The sequence below is a fragment of the Heptranchias perlo genome, chromosome 21, assembly GCF_035084215.1.
Source record: "Heptranchias perlo isolate sHepPer1 chromosome 21, sHepPer1.hap1, whole genome shotgun sequence".
Taxonomy (NCBI): domain Eukaryota; kingdom Metazoa; phylum Chordata; class Chondrichthyes; order Hexanchiformes; family Hexanchidae; genus Heptranchias; species Heptranchias perlo.
Window position 1 is genome coordinate 9,910,955 of NC_090345.1, and position 18,747 is coordinate 9,929,701.

The 18,747-nt window shown below is 47.0% G+C and overlaps 1 protein-coding gene across 3 annotated transcripts in view; it reads right to left on the reverse strand.

Annotated features, from left to right (window-relative positions):
• Window positions 1–18,747, reverse strand: part of sufu (suppressor of fused homolog (Drosophila)) — a 160,021-nt gene that overhangs the window by 130,378 nt on the left and 10,896 nt on the right. Inside the window, exon 1 of one of the 3 annotated variants that reach the window (XM_068002080.1) lies at window positions 6,603–7,061. The exons of 1 other annotated variant lie outside the window; for it this stretch is intronic. In XM_068002080.1, the coding sequence (XP_067858181.1) occupies window positions 6,603–6,739 (137 nt within the window). In that variant the 5' untranslated portion in view covers window positions 6,740–7,061. Of the gene's footprint in view, window positions 1–6,602; window positions 7,062–18,747 lie in introns of those variants that run through there. One more of the 3 variants, XM_068002077.1, reaches the window with a different exon arrangement.

The following is an 18,747-nucleotide window of genomic DNA, read 5'->3' on the forward strand; positions in this document are numbered from 1 at the left end:
GAACCCAAAAGTCTTCTATAGGCATGTGAATAGTAAACGGGTGGTAAGAGGAGGGGTGGAGCCAATTAGGGACCAAAAAGGAGACCTACTCATGGAGGCAGAGGGCATGGCTGAGGTATTAAATGAATACTTTGCACTTGTCTTTACCAAGGAAGAAGATGCTGCCAGAGTCTCAGTAAAGGAAGATGTAGTTGAGATACTGGATGGGCTAAAAATTGTTAAAGAGGAGGTACTGGAAAGGCTAGCTGTACTTAAAGTAGATAAGTCACCCGGTCCAGATGGGATGCATCCTAGGTTGCTAAGGAACTGGCCATAATTTTCGAAACATCCTTGGATACGAGGGTGTCATAGAGTTATACAGCACGGATAGAGGCCCTTCGGCCCATCGTGTCCGCACCGGCCATCAGCCCTGTCTACTCTAATCCCATATTCCAGCATTTGGTCCGTAGCCTTGTATGCTATGGCATTTCAAGTGCTCATCCAAATGCTTCTTGAATGTTGTGAGGGTTCCTGCCTCCACAACCCTTTCAGACAGTGAGTTCCAGACTCCAACCACCCTCTGGGTGAAAAAGTTCTCTCTCAAATCCCCTCTAAACCTCCTGCATTTTACCTTGAATCTATGTCCCCTTGTTATAGAACCCTCAACGAAGGGAAAAAGCTCCTTAGTATCCATCCTATCTGTGCCCCTCATAATTTTGTACACCTCAATCATTTCCCCCCTCAGCCTCCTCTGCTCCAAGGAAAACAAACCCAATCTTCCCAGTCTCTCTTCATAGCTGAAGCGCTCCAGCCCAGGTAACATCCTGGTGAATCTCCTCTGCACCCTCTCCAAAGCGATCACATCCTTCCTGTAGTGTGGCGACCAGAACTGCACACAGTACTCCAGCTGTGGCCTAACCAGTGTTTTATACAGCTCCATCATAACCTCCTTGCTCTTATATTCTATGCCTCGGCTAATAAAGGCAAGTATCCCATATGCCTTCTTTACCACCTTATCTACCTGTTCCGCCGCCTTCAGGGATCTGTGAACTTGCACACCAAGATCCCTCTGACCCTCTGTCTTGCCTAGGGTCCTCCCATTCATTGTGTATTCCCTTGCCTTGTTAGTCCCTCCAAAGTGCATCACCTCGCACTTTTCCGGGTTAAATTCCATTTGCCACTGTTCCGCCCATCTGACCAACCCATCTATATCGTCCTGCAGACTGAGGCTATCCTCCTCGCTATTTACCACCCTACCAATCTTTGTATCATCAGCGAACTTACTGATCATACCTTTTACATTCATATCCAAGTCATTAATGTAGACCACAAACAGCAAGGGACCCAGCACCGATCCCTGTGGTACCCCACTGGCCACAGGCTTCCAGTCACAAAAACAACCTTCGACCAACATCCTCTGCCTTCTGCCACTAAGCCAGTTTTGTATCCAAAGTGCCAAGGCACCCTGGATTCCATGGGCTCGTACCTTCTTGACCAGTCTCCTGTGGGGGACTTTATCGAAGGCCTTACTGAAATCCATGTATACCACATCCACTGCGTTACCCTCATCCACAAGCCTAGTCACCCCCTCAAAAAATTCAATCAAATTAGTCAGACATGATCTTCCCTTGACAAAGCCATGTTGACTATCCCTGATTAATCCTTGCTTCTCCAAGTGGAGACTAATTTTGTCCTTCAGAGGTGCCAGAGGACTAGAGAATTGCAAATGTTACACCCTTGTTCAAAAAAGGGTGTAAGGATAAACCCAGCAACTAGGGGCCAGTCAGTTTAACCTCGGTGGTGGGGAAATTTTTAGAAACGATAATCCGGGACAGAACTAACAATCACTTGGACAAGTGTGGATTGATTAGGGAAAGCCAGCACGGATTTGTTAAAGGCAAATTGTGTTTAACTAACCTGAGAGTTTTTTGATGAGGTAACAGAGAGGGTAGATGAGAGCAATGCAGTTGACGTGGTGTATATGGACTTTCAAAAGGTGTTTCATAAAGTGCCTCATAATAGGCTTGTCATCAAGATTGAAGCCCATGGAATAAAAGGGAGACAATAACAGCATGGATACAGAATTGGCTAAGTAACAGGAAACAGAGAGTAGTTGTGAATGGTTGTTTTTCGGACCGGAGGGAGGTGTACAGGGGTGTTCCCCAGGGGTTGATACTAGGACCACTGCTTTTCTTGATATATATTAAAGACTTGGACTTAGGTGTATAGGGCACAATTTCAAAATTTGCAAATGACACAAAACTTGGAAGTGTAGTGAACAGTGAGGAGGACAGTGATAGACTTCAAGAGGATACAGACAGGCTGGTGGCATGGGCGGACACGTGGCAGATAAAATTTAACGCAGAAAAATGCAAGGTGCTACATTTCGGTAGGAAGAATGAGGAGAGGCAATATAAACTAAAGGGCTCAAATCTAAAAGGGGTAAAACAGAGATCTGGGGATATATGTGCACAAATCGTTGAAGGTGGCACAGCAAGTTAAGAAAGTGGTTAAAAAAGCATACAAGGCTTTGTAAATAGAGGCATAGAGTCATGATGAACCTTTGTAAAAGACTGGTTCAGCCACAACTGCAGTATTGTGTCCAGTTCTGGGCACCGCACTTTAGCAAAGATATGAAGGCCTTAGACAGAGTGCAGAAGAGATTTACTAGAATGATTCCAGGGATGAGGGACTTTAGTTACGTGGATAGACTGCAGAAGCTGGGGTTGGTCTCCTTGGAACAGAGAAGGTTGAGGGGAGATTTGATGGAGGTATTCAAAATCATGAAGGGTCTAGACAGAGTAGATACAGTGAAACTGTTTCCATTGGCAAAAGGGTCAAGAACCGGAGAACATAGATTTAAAATGATTGGCAAAAGAACCAAAGGTGACATGAGGGAAAGCTTTTTTGACACAGCAAGTAGTTAGGATCTGGAATACACTGCCCGAGTGGGTGGTGGAGGCAGATTCAATCATGGCCTTCAAAAGGGAACTGGATAAGTACTTGAAAGAAAAAAAATTGCAAGGCTACGAGGATAGGGCACGGGAGTGGGACTAGCTGGATTGCTCTTGCATACAGCAGGCACAAACTCGATGGGCTGAATGGCCTCCCTCTGTGCTATAACCTATGATCCTTGTTCAATGTCCAAATTTCTCGCAAAACTAACTACTACCAAACAGTAACTCCGGCCATTTTTTAAAATCCGTTTCTCCCTAGTTTTGGGCTGCTAAGACAAATTTTGTACCCCCACCAACACTGATTGAGATCACCTAACTCAGCTAAGTCTAGGGTTGAAGCTGGAACCTTCCTGATCTATACAGATCAGCACTAGACCCTGCAGGGTTTTTTCCTAATGAGTTGTGATTTCATTTGTTAAATTTAGGCAACGGGGATCTGCAGTAGCAAATTAATAGTTCCTGCCAGCCTCACACCTGTAATTCAAGTTACTTTCATTGTCCTTTTCATAATACAGGATGCCTCCAATAGCAAGGATGTGGAGATGCACTGGGCAGGATGGACTGGGGTTGACAAATGTAAGGAATCTTACAACACCAGGTTATAGTCCAACTGTTTTATTTGAAAATCACAAGCTTTCGGAGGCTTTCTCCTTCGTCAGGTCACCTGACGAGGGAGAAAGCCTCCGAAAGCTTGTGATTTTCAAATAAAACAGTTGGACTATAACCTGGTGTTGTAAGATTCCTCCAATAGCAAGGGTATTGAAGGCAAACTTGTCGTATAAGTGATCCAAACCTTTTACCACTAAAAGACAAGAAACCCCCAATGAATATTGATTTCACTCCTTGCCTCAAACTCTGCTGGCAGCAGTAAATACAATCAGCATGCGCCAGCAACATCTTGCATCAGGTTGCCATTTTGCAGTTTGGCTGTGGGTAGGCTAACCTATCCATTGTCCGTGAAAGTTAGTAATGCACTTTTGGTGTTACTGGCTTTTAATGTCCTCTTTCTCGCCACCCAGTCCCCTCCCTTAAGAAATGGCTTACCAGACTAGCAAAGTTGTGCTTTCCATTACTCTCCCTTTTAAAAGAGGTAGTTAACTGGACATTGTTACACATTTTTTTGGTGTGGGATTCTGTGTAGTTATATGATTAAAAATTCAATTTAATACCTTCCCAGGTGAAACAGCTATAGTCACATGACAAAACTGCAAGCCAGAATTTTTTTTGCCCTCAATGTTCAATTAACCCAATTAACTTGAATTAATCTAAAACTTCATGCAGCCGTTACCTCTGTTTTCATAGCAAAGCAATTCCAGTGCTCCAAGCTTTACATGGACTTGGTATTCTATAAGAAACACCACCATAGGAATACAGGAAGGAAGTCCATGGACACCTACTTCTATGGCCTCTCCGTAAATAAACAGCAGCAAATGATTCTAAGAAAATTTATGATCTTGCTCATTTTCGCTTAAAATCTCAGCAGCTTGTGGCAGCATACAGATTGCACATCACAGGAAGAAAAATACAAGGAAGGTCAATCAGCCCGTCTCAGCTCATCCATCCAGAAAAACTTACAATGCCCCATCATGTCATCTAACTGTATCTTGAATGAGACAACGGTTTTCACCTATGCTACCCTACCTGGAAGACCTTGGTTCTGGCAGCTAGTTGCTCATTCTAGGCCTTGATGTAAGAGAAAAAGGAAACAGAGCATTAAAGATAAAGACAAAGCAGACTAGCAGCAAGAAGAAGAACAGATAGAAAACAAATTGAGACAAAAACATGTGTAAAATAAAGTCACTAGGTTAGAACCTTGCATTACAATTTTTCTTGTATATATTCAACAATAACGTGAAAAGTTTCCAAAATAATTCAAATCTCCCAACTTTTTTGGTTGTATTCATGCCCTTGTCTATAAAAGGTAAGACTACCCAAAACTACAGAAGTAAGAAATGTGCTATGTAGAAAGTCTTATCATATGGGAACAATGAAATTCAAAATGGAAATCCTCAAGAGATCCAGATCTATCACATGGACATGCCTTTGTTGACCAATATAGATGATTGTACTCAAACTGTGTAGGGAGATGTGTCCCAATCCTAAAGCCAGAAGTGATCCCTGCGCTATTCAAATGCATCAGAATTTTCCCTTAATCAACTTCATAAGTGCTTAATATACTATATGGGTCAGCTATTTTCTAATAATGTAGTATAAATTGGTGTTTGAATAACATCTGTACAGCTACAGTGTCAGTGAAAATACAAGGCAGTTTAGAATTCAAAGCCAATTTTATGCAATCTCAGTTTATTCTTAGTCATTTGTGAATGGATTCAAGATTACAGCTGAACCCAATAGAATTAAAAATGTCCAAATTACCATCACACCTGGTAAATATTGTCCAATAATCTTAATTCAAGCAAGTTAAATTTTGTGATATGAATTTTCCATTTAAAAAATAAAATTACAGCAGAGTTCACTCCAAATAGTTTTATCAATTCGGACTGAAAATTCTCAAAGCATACCTTTGGGACTAGCTATTTTAGAAGATGATTTTTAAAAATCACTTGCAATTATTACTAATAGACAGTTTTCTAGAAGTAAAGGGAATTAGGGGTTATGGGGAGCGGGCAGGAAATTGGACATGAAGCTGAGTTCGGATCGGTCAATGCCCTGTTGGGTGGCGGAGAGGGCCCAGGGGCTGTGTGGCCGGGTCCTGCTCCTACTTCTTGTGTTCTTTAGATTTGTGGTTGGGATCAGATCAGCCATGATCTTATTGAATGGCGGAGCAGGCTCGAGGGGCCGATTGGCCTACTCCTGCTCCAATTTCTTATGTTCTTATGTTCTTATCCAAATTCAAAGAAAACTACAAATGTTAATCTTCAAATTCACAAATTACGTTTTTTGTTACATTTATTACGATGGTGGGTAAAGTTAGTTAAGAATTAAACGCAAAACAGAAAATTCCGTTTATCCACTCGTTGACAGCACTGTTTTTGTTATAGAGAAATTAACTGGAAAATCCTGTAGTCGTTTTTATTATTAGGACACTATTTGTTTACACGATTACTTGGCGTTCATCAAATAAATTCAATGATACAAACGAAAGTTCTTCCAAACAAAATTAAAAAAAATCTAAATTTATAATATGCATAGCAAGCTTCAGATACTTCTGTAAAATTACAATCGTTTATTTGTAAACAAATATAAGTGCATGTTTGCTTTAAAGCCCCGTGGCAATGATAAAGTTCCACTTCCTTTCTAAGGCTTTAAATTGCTGGTTGCAGAAACTTTCGTTTAGATTACATTTGTTGGAAATAACTGAAACTAGAAAGGTAAACATTATAACGCGCCCCCTCCCCCACTTTAGACTTGTAATGCGTTCAGAAACTAAAAACTTTGAAGATTTAAACTTTTTTTTTAAAAGCAGCGATAAACTTTTCAACAAAGAAATCAGAGCACTATAAAAGAAATCATTGGGGGGAAAAAATCTTATGTAAAGATGTAGCTCGCAAGCAAAAAAAAGTCTGCGTTTAAATTAATCAAATCGAGAACCGTTGCGTTGTCTGATTTTTAAAGTAACTAATTCCTGTCGGATATGCGGCCTCGGGAAACGGGCTCAACCCGACGTGGTGAGTGCAAGAGATGTTGATGTCGAGGTAAACGTACCAGTACTTGACGATGGCGGTGACTTGGAGTGGATTCGGCTGGTCTGAGTAAAGCCTCCTGCACTCTTGGTAGATAGCGTCTAAACCCGGGGGCAACAGCGCGGCGATACCCGGGCCGCTAGGCCTCAACTCCTCCATCGGTTCGGATGCACGAGCGCCGGCTATAAACTTCCACCGATTTGCGAACGGTTGCGAATGTCGGGGCGAGAGTCTCTCTCCGCAGGCGGTACCGAGGCAGCCAGTCTGCCTGTAACTCGGGCGTCTTCTCAGCTCAGCTCGAGCGAGGCGTCAGGTTCTCCGTCTTTCGGCTCCTGTCTGATTCCCTCCCACCCGCTGATGTTTGGCTCCCGTTTCCCTCGCGCTCGCTCTGATTCGCTCCCAGTCGACGACCCGCTCGCGCTGTTTGCACCCAACCGTCTCTGGTTCCATCCCTCGCGCCGTTGCTGACGCCTTCGGACCCTGTCTCTCGCGCTGCTCCCCAACGCTCTCCGGTCCTATCCTTCGACGCTGCCCCTAACGCTCTCCGGTTCTACCCCCTCGCGCTGCCCCTAACGCCCTCCGGTTCTACCCCCTCGCGCTGCCCCTAACGCCCTCCGGTTCTACCCCCTCGCGCTGCCCCTAACGCCCTCCGGTTCTACCCCCTCGCGCTGCCCCTAACGCCCTCCGGTTCTACCCCTCGCGCTGCCCCTAACGCCCTCCGGTTCTACCCCCTCGCGCTGCCCCCATCGCCCTCCGGTTCTACCCCCTCGCGCTGCCCCCAACGCCCTCCGGTTCTACCCCCTCGCGCTGCCCCCAACGCTCTCCGGTTCTAGCCCCTCGCGCTGCCCCCAACGCTCTCCGGTTCTACCCCCTCGCGCTGCCCCCAACGCCCTCCGGTTCTACCCCCTCGCGCTGCCCCCAACGCCCTCCGGTTCTACCCCCTCGCGCTGCCCCTAACGCCCTCCGGTTCTACCCCCTCGCGCTGCCCCTAACGCTCTCCGGTTCTACCCCCTCGCGCTGCCCCTAACGCTCTCCGGTTCTACCCCCTCGCGCTGCCCCTAACGCCCTCCGGTTCTACCCCCTCGCGCTGCCCCTAACGCTCTCCGGTCCTATCCTTCGACGCTGCCCCTAACGCTCTCCGGTCCTATCCTTCGACGCTGCCCCTAACGCTCTCCGGTCCTATCCTTCGACGCTGCCCCGAACGCTCTCCGGTCCTATCCTTCGACGCTGCCCCTAACGCCCTCCGGTTCTACCCCCTCGCGCTGCCCCTAACGCCCTCCGGTTCTACCCCCTCGCGCTGCCCCTAACGCTCTCCGGTTCTACCCCCTCGCGCTGCCCCTAACGCCCTCCGGTTCTACCCCCTCGCGCTGCCCCTAACGCCCTCCGGTTCTACCCCCTCGCGCTGCCCCTAACGCTCTCCGGTTCTACCCCCTCGCGCTGCCCCTAACGCCCTCCGGTTCTACCCCCTCGCGCTGCCCCTAACGCCCTCCGGTTCTACCCCCTCGCGCTGCCCCTAACGCCCTCCGGTTCTACCCCCTCGCGCTGCCCCTAACGCTCTCCGGTTCTACCCCCTCGCGCTGCCCCTAACGCCCTCCGGTTCTACCCCTCGCGCTGCCCCTAACGCCCTCCGGTTCTACCCCCTCGCGCTGCCCCCATCGCCCTCCGGTTCTACCCCCTCGCGCTGCCCCCAACGCCCTCCGGTTCTACCCCCTCGCGCTGCCCCCAACGCTCTCCGGTTCTAGCCCCTCGCGCTGCCCCCAACGCTCTCCGGTTCTACCCCCTCGCGCTGCCCCCAACGCCCTCCGGTTCTACCCCCTCGCGCTGCCCCCAACGCCCTCCGGTTCTACCCCCTCGCGCTGCCCCTAACGCCCTCCGGTTCTACCCCCTCGCGCTGCCCCTAACGCCCTCCGGTTCTACCCCCTCGCGCTGCCCCTAACGCCCTCCGGTTCTACCCCCTCGCGCTGCCCCGAACGCCCTCCGGTTCTACCCCCTCGCGCTGCCCCGAACGCCCTCCGGTTCTACCCCCTCGCGCTGCCCCTAACGCCCTCCGGTTCTACCCCCTCGCGCTGCCCCTAACGCCCTCCGGTTCTACCCCCTCGCGCTGCCCCTAACGCCCTCCGGTTCTACCCCCTCGCGCTGCCCCTAACGCCCTCCGGTTCTACCCCCTCGCGCTGCCCCTAACGCCCTCCGGTTCTACCCCCTCGCGCTGCCCCGAACGCCCTCCGGTTCTACCCCCTCGCGCTGCCCCTAACGCCCTCCGGTTCTACCCCCTCGCGCTGCCCCTAACGCCCTCCGGTTCTACCCCTCGCGCTGCCCCTAACGCCCTCCGGTTCTACCCCCTCGCGCTGCCCCTAACGCCCTCCGGTTCTACCCCCTCGCGCTGCCCCCAACGCCCTCCGGTTCTACCCCCTCGCGCTGCCCCCAACGCCCTCCGGTTCTACCCCCTCGCGCTGCCCCCAACGCCCTCCGGTTCTACCCCCTCGCGCTGCCCCCAACGCCCTCCGGTTCTACCCCCTCGCGCTGCCCCCAACGCCCTCCGGTTCTACCCCCTCGCGCTGCCCCCAACGCCCTCCGGTTCTACCCCCTCGCGCTGCCCCCAACGCCCTCCGGTTCTACCCCCTCGCGCTGCCCCCAACGCCCTCCGGTTCTACCCCCTCGCGCTGCCCCCAACGCCCTCCGGTTCTACCCCCTCGCGCTGCCCCCAACGCCCTCCGGTTCTACCCCCTCGCGCTGCCCCCAACGCCCTCCGGTTCTACCCCCTCGCGCTGCCCCCAACGCCCTCCGGTTCTACCCCCTCGCGCTGCCCCCAACGCCCTCCGGTTCTACCCCCTCGCGCTGCCCCCAACGCCCTCCGGTTCTACCCCCTCGCGCTGCCCCCAACGCCCTCCGGTTCTACCCCCTCGCGCTGCCCCCAACGCCCTCCGGTTCTACCCCCTCGCGCTGCCCCCAACGCCCTCCGGTTCTACCCCCTCGCGCTGCCCCCAACGCCCTCCGGTTCTACCCCCTCGCGCTGCCCCCAACGCCCTCCGGTTCTACCCCCTCGCGCTGCCCCCAACGCCCTCCGGTTCTACCCCCTCGCGCTGCCCCCAACGCCCTCCGGTTCTACCCCCTCGCGCTGCCCCCAACGCCCTCCGGTTCTACCCCCTCGCGCTGCCCCCAACGCCCTCCGGTTCTACCCCCTCGCGCTGCCCCCAACGCCCTCCGGTTCTACCCCCTCGCGCTGCCCCCAACGCCCTCCGGTTCTGCCCCCTCGCGCTGCCCCCAACGCCCTCCGGTTCTGCCCCCTCGCGCTGCCCCCAACGCCCTCCGGTTCTGCCCCCTCGCGCTGCCCCCAACGCCCTCCGGTTCTACCCCCTCGCGCTGCCCCCAACGCCCTCCGGTCCCATCCTTCTACGCTGCCTACTCGCACTTAGTCGTTACAGCCCTGCCTATTGCGCGGTGGTTAACCTGCAAAGTCTTCAGGCCGCTGGTCTCCAAATTAACGCCCTCCGGTGCCCACCATAATTGGTGGCTTTAACCCCATCCATATATTCCTGGGAGTTTAAAGAGACGTGCCCGTTTCCACTTTACCAGAGAGACAAAGCGAGTGGTTAAGATCTGGAATGCATTGCCAGGGGTGGTGGTGGAAGCAGATTCAATCGTGGCTTTCAAAAGAGAACTGGATAAGTACTTGAAAGGAAAAGAAATTGCAGGGCTACTGGGATAGGTGAGGGGAGTGGGACTAGCTGTATTGCTCCTACATGGAGCCAGCACGGACTCGATGGGCCGAAGGGCCTCCTTCCATGCTATAACCTTTCTATGATTCTTGTGATATAGCTGTGCCAACACTTTTAAAAGGCTTTCATATATTCAGTGCCTTATCAGGTTGATTAGAAACATCTCGATGGTTTTATGTATAAATTAATTACTTTGAAGTGCAGTGACTGTTTTTATGTTAAAAGAAAGGGCTTTGTAAGAATAAACATAAAAACTATGTGTGTCGCCTCTGAGTCAGATGTTCGTGGGTTCAAGTCCCACTCTAGAGACTTGAGTACATAATCCAGACTAACACTCCAGTGCGGTACTGAGGGAGTGCTGCACCATCAGAGGTGCCTTCTTTCAGATGAGATGTTAAACCGATGCCCCGTCTGCCCTCTCGGGTGGACGTAAAAAATCCCACGGCATTAGTCAAAAAACAGGGGAGTTCTCCCCGGTGTTCAGGCCAATATTTATCCCTCAACCAACACCTAAAAACAAATTATCTGGTCATTATCACATTTGTGGGACCTTGCTGTGCGCAAATTGGCTGCCAGATTTCCCACATTACAACAGTGACTACACTTCAAAAGTACTTCATTGGCTGTGACGCGCCTTGGGGTGTCCTGAAGTCGTGAAAGGCGCTATGTAAATACAAATCTTTCTTTTACAATACAGAGTAGGTAGGTCTCAGGTTGGATCTTCAGTCTATGGTGAGTTAGCTGATCTCAGCTAGGTACTGGTAGGGGCACTACGATTGGCCTCAGCACCTCCCCTTCCCCTCTCCTTCAGGAGAGGAAAAATAAGTTGGGGATCCTGCTCCTAATCACCATTCAGTGACTATTGATAGACAGTGCAGTCATATGGTGCAGTGGGTCAGAATACAATCAAGCTTGGACTGTTATCCCTGCCACCCTTTCCAGTCAAATACTTGGCCAACACTTGCTTTAAGGCTTGCCCATGAAAAATGGTCACTTTAACAAGGTTCAAGAGGCCAATCGACATTTGTGCAACCTTAATCCAACAGTCTTTAGGAGCAGAGGGAACAAAATGTAATTCAAATCATTACTTCAGCTCCAGATACAGGCAAATATGTTGCATTATCTTATCTGAAGCATTTCTTTAGGATAGGTAAGATAGTCCATGTTGAATTATTATATATTTGGGTCCAGAGGGCATAATATTCAATCACCCCACTTTTTTAAATTGAGGAATTCTTGTGTTCTTCAAGGTGATGAATGTTATTGCTACTGAGCCTAGTGTCAACATCATGTACTCTCAAATTAAGCACCACACAAGTAAATATAGAGTAGAGCTACCTCTACTTTGCCTGTACATAATGTCTTAAACCCAAACTCAGAACAGTACACAGCACTACAATAGAGTGATATTTTCCACCTCCCACACAAGCCATCCTATGGTCCCTCTGAGTGAGACTGCCAATTGGTATGAAATTATGAGTAGTATTGTGCTGTGGACCCATACTCATTATGAATTGGGTTCAGGCTGCCTAAACCCGTGTTGCATCGAATCTTTACAACCAGCATATAGAGGAGGTGAGTCTGGCAAGATCAACTCATAACTGTCCTACTTGAAGGGTGGGGGAAGCTAAGTGGGTCTCTTTGGGGTCAATGTGGCTCCAAGATGACACACCTGGCAATGTAAGATCACAATCAAGATGACCCTCTGTGGGAGAATCAGTAATCCAATACTGCAGCCAAGGAAGTACACCAGGACAATACTAATCATTGACCAGCCAGCCTGGTTTGTTAATGGAACCTGTTACTGGGATTCTTCTCACTTGGGTAGACAAGCAGTAGGACACTTCTTAGTACTCTGTGCTGGTAGGCTGCACAGTTTTTTTTTATTTATTCATGAGATGTGGGTGTCACTGGCAAGGCCAGCATTTATTGCCCATCCCTAGTTGCCCTTGAGAAAGTGGTGGTGAGCCGCCGCCTTTGCAACTGAGTGGCTTGCTAGGCCGTTTCAGAGGGCAATTAAGAATCAACCACATTGCTGTGGGTCTGGAGTCACATATAGGCCAGACCAGGTAAGGATGGCAAGTTTCCTTCCCTAAAGGGCATTAGTGAACCAGATGGAGTTTTACAACAATTTGGTAGTTTCATGGTCACCATTATGATATTAGCTTTTTATTCCAGATTTCTTTTAATTTTAATTAACTGAATTTAAATTCCCCAGCTGCCGTGGCGGGATTTGAACTCATGTCTCCAGATTGTTAGTCCAGGCTTCTGGATTACTGGTCCAGTAACATAATCACTATGCTACCATACCCATTTTAATTGGCTAAACAGCAGTATCCTTGCACACACTTGGGAGCCCTAAGTCTTGGTTCTTGTCAACCTGTACCTAAGCTCTCGAGACTTGGATAAGTGGAGTTTGCCCCTATGGAAAAAGAGTGTGCACTCCATGTTGGGCAAACAAACTCTATTTGTGTGAATTTCTCAGTAACTTGATTTGGAGACTGAAACATGATAATAGGTTTCTACAAGTGTCAGACCCTCAAATGGTCAAAAACAAAATCAGTATGGGCTGGATTCAAATTCAGATCCCTGAGATGAAAGCAGTATGCTAACTCCCTGTAGCACCTATTCACCCCTAAAAGTTAAACTTTTTAAAAAAGTTACAAATACATACACACTCCTCTGAACTGATATTTTGGATAAGAGGACACAAGACTTCCCATCCAATCAACACGCCAAATTAAAACAACTTTAATATAATGTGGTTTGACCAGGAAAATGATAAAGATTTTCAATTAAAGGTGCTACCAATGTAGCATGGATTAGCACTTTTTTAAAGTTTGTGATTAAAAAGTTGTCATTGAAATGAAAGCTTTTAATGTGCATCCTGTAATGCAATTGTTCCCTCCTTGGTTGGATCCTGTGAATATAGCTATCAAAAAAAATGTTTATGTATATTTAGGAACACTTGGGGAAAAAGAAGGATGGGAGGTTTAGTTCCAGCAAGTTATCTGGGTTTGGAACAGTTATTGGCAAAAGGAAACGTCATAAGTGGTGGCACTATATATTGAAATATTGTGGTTTCATAAAGTATATCCGTCTTTCGGATGAGGCGTTAAACGGAGGCCTTGTCTGCTCTCTCATGTGGATGCAAAAAATCCCATGGCACTATTCAAAGAAGAGCAGGGGAGTTCTCCAGGTATCCTAGCCAACATTTATCCCCTAATTAACATCTCTAAAACAGATAATCTGGTCATCTATTTCATTGCTGTTTGTGGGAGCTTGCTGTGCGCAAATTGGCTGCCATATTTCCTAAATTACAATAGTGACTCTACTTCAAAAAGTACTTCATTGACGGTAAAATGCTTTGGGATGTCCTGAGGTCATGAAAGGCGCTGTATAAATGCAAGTCTTTTTTTTATATATATGTGTGAATATACTCCCATACGTGTAGTGGTTTCATAAAATGTTAACGTACTTTCTTGAGAACCCAATACAAATAAAAAAGAAAAAAATTGTAGAATTGTTCTACTACCTCAATGTGAGTCATTGGGTAGCACAACAATACTATGCACCATAACCAAAAAGTGTGCAGATGACAGAGAGAAAATAAATTCATAAATAAAGGGGTCTTGGGTCCTTGTAGGGTGACAAATATGGTTGCAAAGTTTGTTTTTAAAAGAGTACACCACAATAAAACTTTACAATATGTTAATTTTGAAAAGACAAGTTTAAAAAGCATTATCTGGTGGTTGTTTCTGCAATTTCCCCCTTGTCTTCACCAAGTTTCCAATGCCAGGTACAGAAGCTATAGTGACGTTTGTGCACTTAGGCTTCGTTGTCACTTTTTAGATAGGGAGGGATCCTGAAAGCCAAGCCTGAATGAAGAAATATCATCAGGTGCATGAATCACTGCCACTTGTGTTTGCATCTGATAGCATTGTCAGGAGACCAAGGTCAAGCTTGTAGGATAGAAGCATCTATTGATATCACTATTAAATTGACCATTTATAGCCAATACAATAAACATTTCTACAAACTGAATAGAAAATTCAGAAGTAAAACCATTTTCTATCTGTATCCCCTCAATCACTCAGTAATAATTAATATAAATTACATACTTTTTATTCAGATGATAATTACAATTTGTGTTCTTAACAGAAAGGTAGTTTCCATAAGCAGACCAAGGGGGTGATTTTAGGAAGCAAATGCGGGTGCGTTGGGGGCTTCGAATATTGCGCAAATCCCATTCGGGTTTGGAAGCTGGTTCCAACCCGCCGGTTTCCGAATTTCCCAAGGACCCACCTGTGTGCGCGTGGGCGACCCGAAAACGGAAGTCCCGCCGGCTGATGACAGTTAAAGAGCCAAATGTACCTCATTGAGGTACTTAAGGCGCTTTACCTGTGACAGATGAAGGGATTAGAAAGATTTTTAACTTACCCGGGCAGCTTGCCCACCACTCCTGATTCTGAAGGGCCGGATCAGGGAAAAAGAAACTAAATAAATTAAATAAAAAACCATGCAATGAAGTGAAAACACTAAATGCACCTACCTTTGAAACCTGCTCTGATGTCCGATGTCTCCCACACCGATGTCCCCCTCTTCACCCTCCCGATGTCCCCCTCTTCACCCTCCCGATGTCCCCCTCTTCACCCTCCCGATGTCCCCCTCTTCACCCTCCCGATGTCCCCCCGATCTTCCCCTCTCCGCCCCCACCCCGGTTTTCCAATCCAGTGCCGGATGCGTCTGGCTTTCTCTCTTTCCCGCCACACCCCCCCTCGCCTTACAGCTCCTGATGGCAGCCAGCCTGTCAATCAGGCTAGCTGCCGGGCGCGAAACCCAGAGAGGACATTAACCACTATCAATCAACGTGCGATCGAATCGGAAACAGTAAGTTTGGTTCATGCGGGTTTGCCACGCGCTCAATTGCCCCCCCCCTCCGCTGCCATCCCGCCTCCCCGGTAATATCAGGGCCCAAGTCTCCAAGTAACCAAAAGCTCCACCCTTATCCATGCAGTGAATGGGATAGCATGCCACAGCACTAACAATTACCCTTTAATTATCATATAATGCACTGGAGACCACATGAGATGGCTGCCACGTTGCTGTCTACACTGAAAGGCAATAAATATCACATTATCAGACCATAACATTAAGGCTAAAACTAATTCTTAGGTTTATTAACAATTAAAATAATTATACAGAAGCAGAAAGACAATGTAAGTTGCCAATGGCATAGGTACTTCAAAAACAATTGTGTGGTTAAAATATCTTTTTCAGAATGCATTTCTTACACAGTCTGATAATCTGAAAAACTTTCAGCTAAAACAGTCTTGATGTGATATTTGTACATGTGTGAAGCAATTCCTAAGGCAGACTATTGAGTTACATTGTCAATTTTAGAAGCTCAGCCAAACTGAACAAAAGATGTTGAGGTAAGTCAGCAGTGCATATCAGACCAGAATTCAGCCTCTGAATAATCAGCTGCCCCCTCACAGATCAAGTTCAAAGATATAATTTTGCATCCTATGACTTGGCAAGTGTTCACTCCGAGACCAAGCTTCACATATCCATTAATGCTTTGACCATGTATAAGTATATTAGCACCGTGGACCCACTTCCTGGCTGATCAACAGACTAAAAAACCTACCTATATTCTTTCAGACAGCTGGGATCTAGCTTCAAGGTAGATAAATCTCCGGGACCTGATGAAATGTATCCCAGGACGTTATGGGAGGTTAGGGAGGAAATTGCGGGTCCCCTAGCAGAGATATTTGAATCATCGACAGCTACAGGTGAGGTGCCTGAAGATTGGAGGGTAGCAAATGTTGTGCCTTTGTTTAAGAAGGGCGGCAGGGAAAAGCCTGGGAACTACAGACCGGTGAGCCTGACATCTGTAGTGGGTAAGTTGTTTGAGGGTATTCTGAGAGACAGGATCTACAGGCATTTGGAGAGGCAGGGACTGATTAGGAACAGTCAGCATGGTTTTGTGAGAGGAAAATCATGTCTCACGAATTTGATTGAGTTTTTTGAAGGGGTGACCAAGAAGATAGATGAGGGCTGTGCAGTAGACGTGGTCTACATGGACTTTAGCAAAGCCTTTGACAAGGTACCGCATGGTAGGTTGTTACATAAGGTTAAATCTCACGGGATCCAAGGTGAGGTAGCCAATTGGATACAAAATTGGATTGACGACAGAAGACAGAGGGTGGTTGTAGAGGGTTGTTTTTCAAACTGGAGGCCTGTGACCAGCGGTGTGCCTCAGGGATCGGTGCTGGTTCCGCTGTTATTTGTTATTTATATTAATGATTTGGATGAGAATTTAGGAGGCATGGTTAGTAAGTTTGCAGATGACACCAAGATTGGTGGCATTGTGGACAGTGAAGAAGGTTATCTAGGATTGCAACGGGATCTTGATAAATTGGGCCAGTGGGCCGATGAATGACAGATGGAGTTTAATTTAGATAAATGTGAGGTGATGCATTTTGGTAGATCGAATCGGGCCAGGACCTACTCCGTTAATGGTAGGGCGTTGGGGAGAGTTATAGAACAAAGAGATCTAGGAGTACAGGTTCATAGCTCCTTGAAAGTGGAGTCACAGGTGGATAGGGTGGTGAAGAAGGCATTCAGCATGCTTGGTTTCATTGGTCAGAACATTGAATACAGAAGTTGGGATGTCTTGTTGAAGTTGTACAAGGCATTAGTAAGGCCACACTTGGAATACTGTGTACAGTTCTGGTCACCCTATTATAGAAAGGATATTATTAAACTAGAAAGAGTGCAGAAAAGATTTTCTAGGATGCTACCGGGACTTGATGGTTTGACTTATAGGGAGAGGTTGGATAGACAGAGACTTTTTTCCCTGGAGAGTAGGAGGTTAAGGGGTGATCTTATAGAAGTCTACAAAATAATGAGGGGCATAGATAAGGTAGATAGTCAAAATCTTTTCCCAAAGGTAGGGGAGTCTATAACGAGGGGGCATAGATTTAAGGTGAGAGGGGAGAGATACAAAAGGGTCCAGAGGGGCAATTTTTTCACTCTGGAACGAGCTGCCAGAGGCAGTAGTAGAGGCGGGTACAATTTTGTCTTTTAAAAAGCATTTGGACAGTTACATGGGTAAGATGGGTACAGAGGGATATGGGCCAAGTGCAGGCAATTGGGACTAGCTTAGTGGTACAAACTGGGCGACATGGACATGTTGGGCCGAAGGGCCTGTTTCCATGTTGTAAACTTCTATGATTCTATGATTCCATCGTGTAGTTTAGCGAGGAAAGACAGCTTCCATCTTAACTGTAATTATTTCTTTAAAAAAATATGAAATTTTTTCTCATGCAGGATGAAAACTTTGCTTTTGTCACAATTAAATATCTTACTGTGTTCCAGATCAGAATTACTTCTGGGCCAAGAAATTCAGCAGACTTGGTGTTCATGCCTATCACAAGTCTTATCTTTTTATTCTTACTTGTGACAAATACAATACCTTATATTTGAAATGGTTATACACGCGCGCACACACACACACACATGTACACGCACCCCCAACCCACCTGCCAAGATGTACATATAAAGGCCTTTCAATTATGTATAGATCCCCAAGGTGGCTGTTCTGGGATTCCCAGAATGTGAGCTGTTTAGTTTTTGTGTAGACATGATATTTTCACGTTGCTTCAAAATGTCCAGCAATATCTCAAAGACCTATCATGATAAATGAACCAGCTTCTCAAGTTTGCTCATTTTAATTCACTACTTTACAGTCATGCCTACTTTCTCATTAACATGAGCAAACAAAGGAACATATAGATCTATGTGTATGGATGCGTATAAAATAAAACTTAAGGATGTTTTTCAAGAGGGTCTTAACAAGTCTTAAAAACACAGCCAGAGACCGAAATGCTAATTTGATTGAAAGTAACCAGAACTTTGAATTTATTGCATTATTTTAAGGTGAAGAAATGTGATACACAAAATCTTAAATCAGGCCAGAGCAATCAGTTGGATTCAGCTGGTTACACTGATAGTACAGAACACAATTGCGAGAAGGTTTTGCAGACCAACTAGAAATAAGTATTGAAGGTTGCACATAACTATGTGGGTGTGAATGGCTACATGTTTGAACAACTGTCTCCCGAATTTCTCTGCTTGATTCTCCTGTTCACGATCCATTGAATTCCCTTTAATTTTAGAGCAGTTTCACTCAGCATTTGTCTTTCTAACGCCTTCCACACTGACTCAGATGACCATTCGATATTATTCAATATGTTTCACCTTTAAGCCCATCCTATAAAGGGGCTCTTCTTCCCACCTTATACCAATTCTGACAAAAAAAAGAAAGAACTTGCATTTTATATAGTGCTTTTCATGACCTCAGGACATCCCAAAGCTCTTTACACCCAATGAAGTACTTTTGAAGTGGAGCGACTGTTGTAATGTAGGAAACACAGCAGCCCCAAT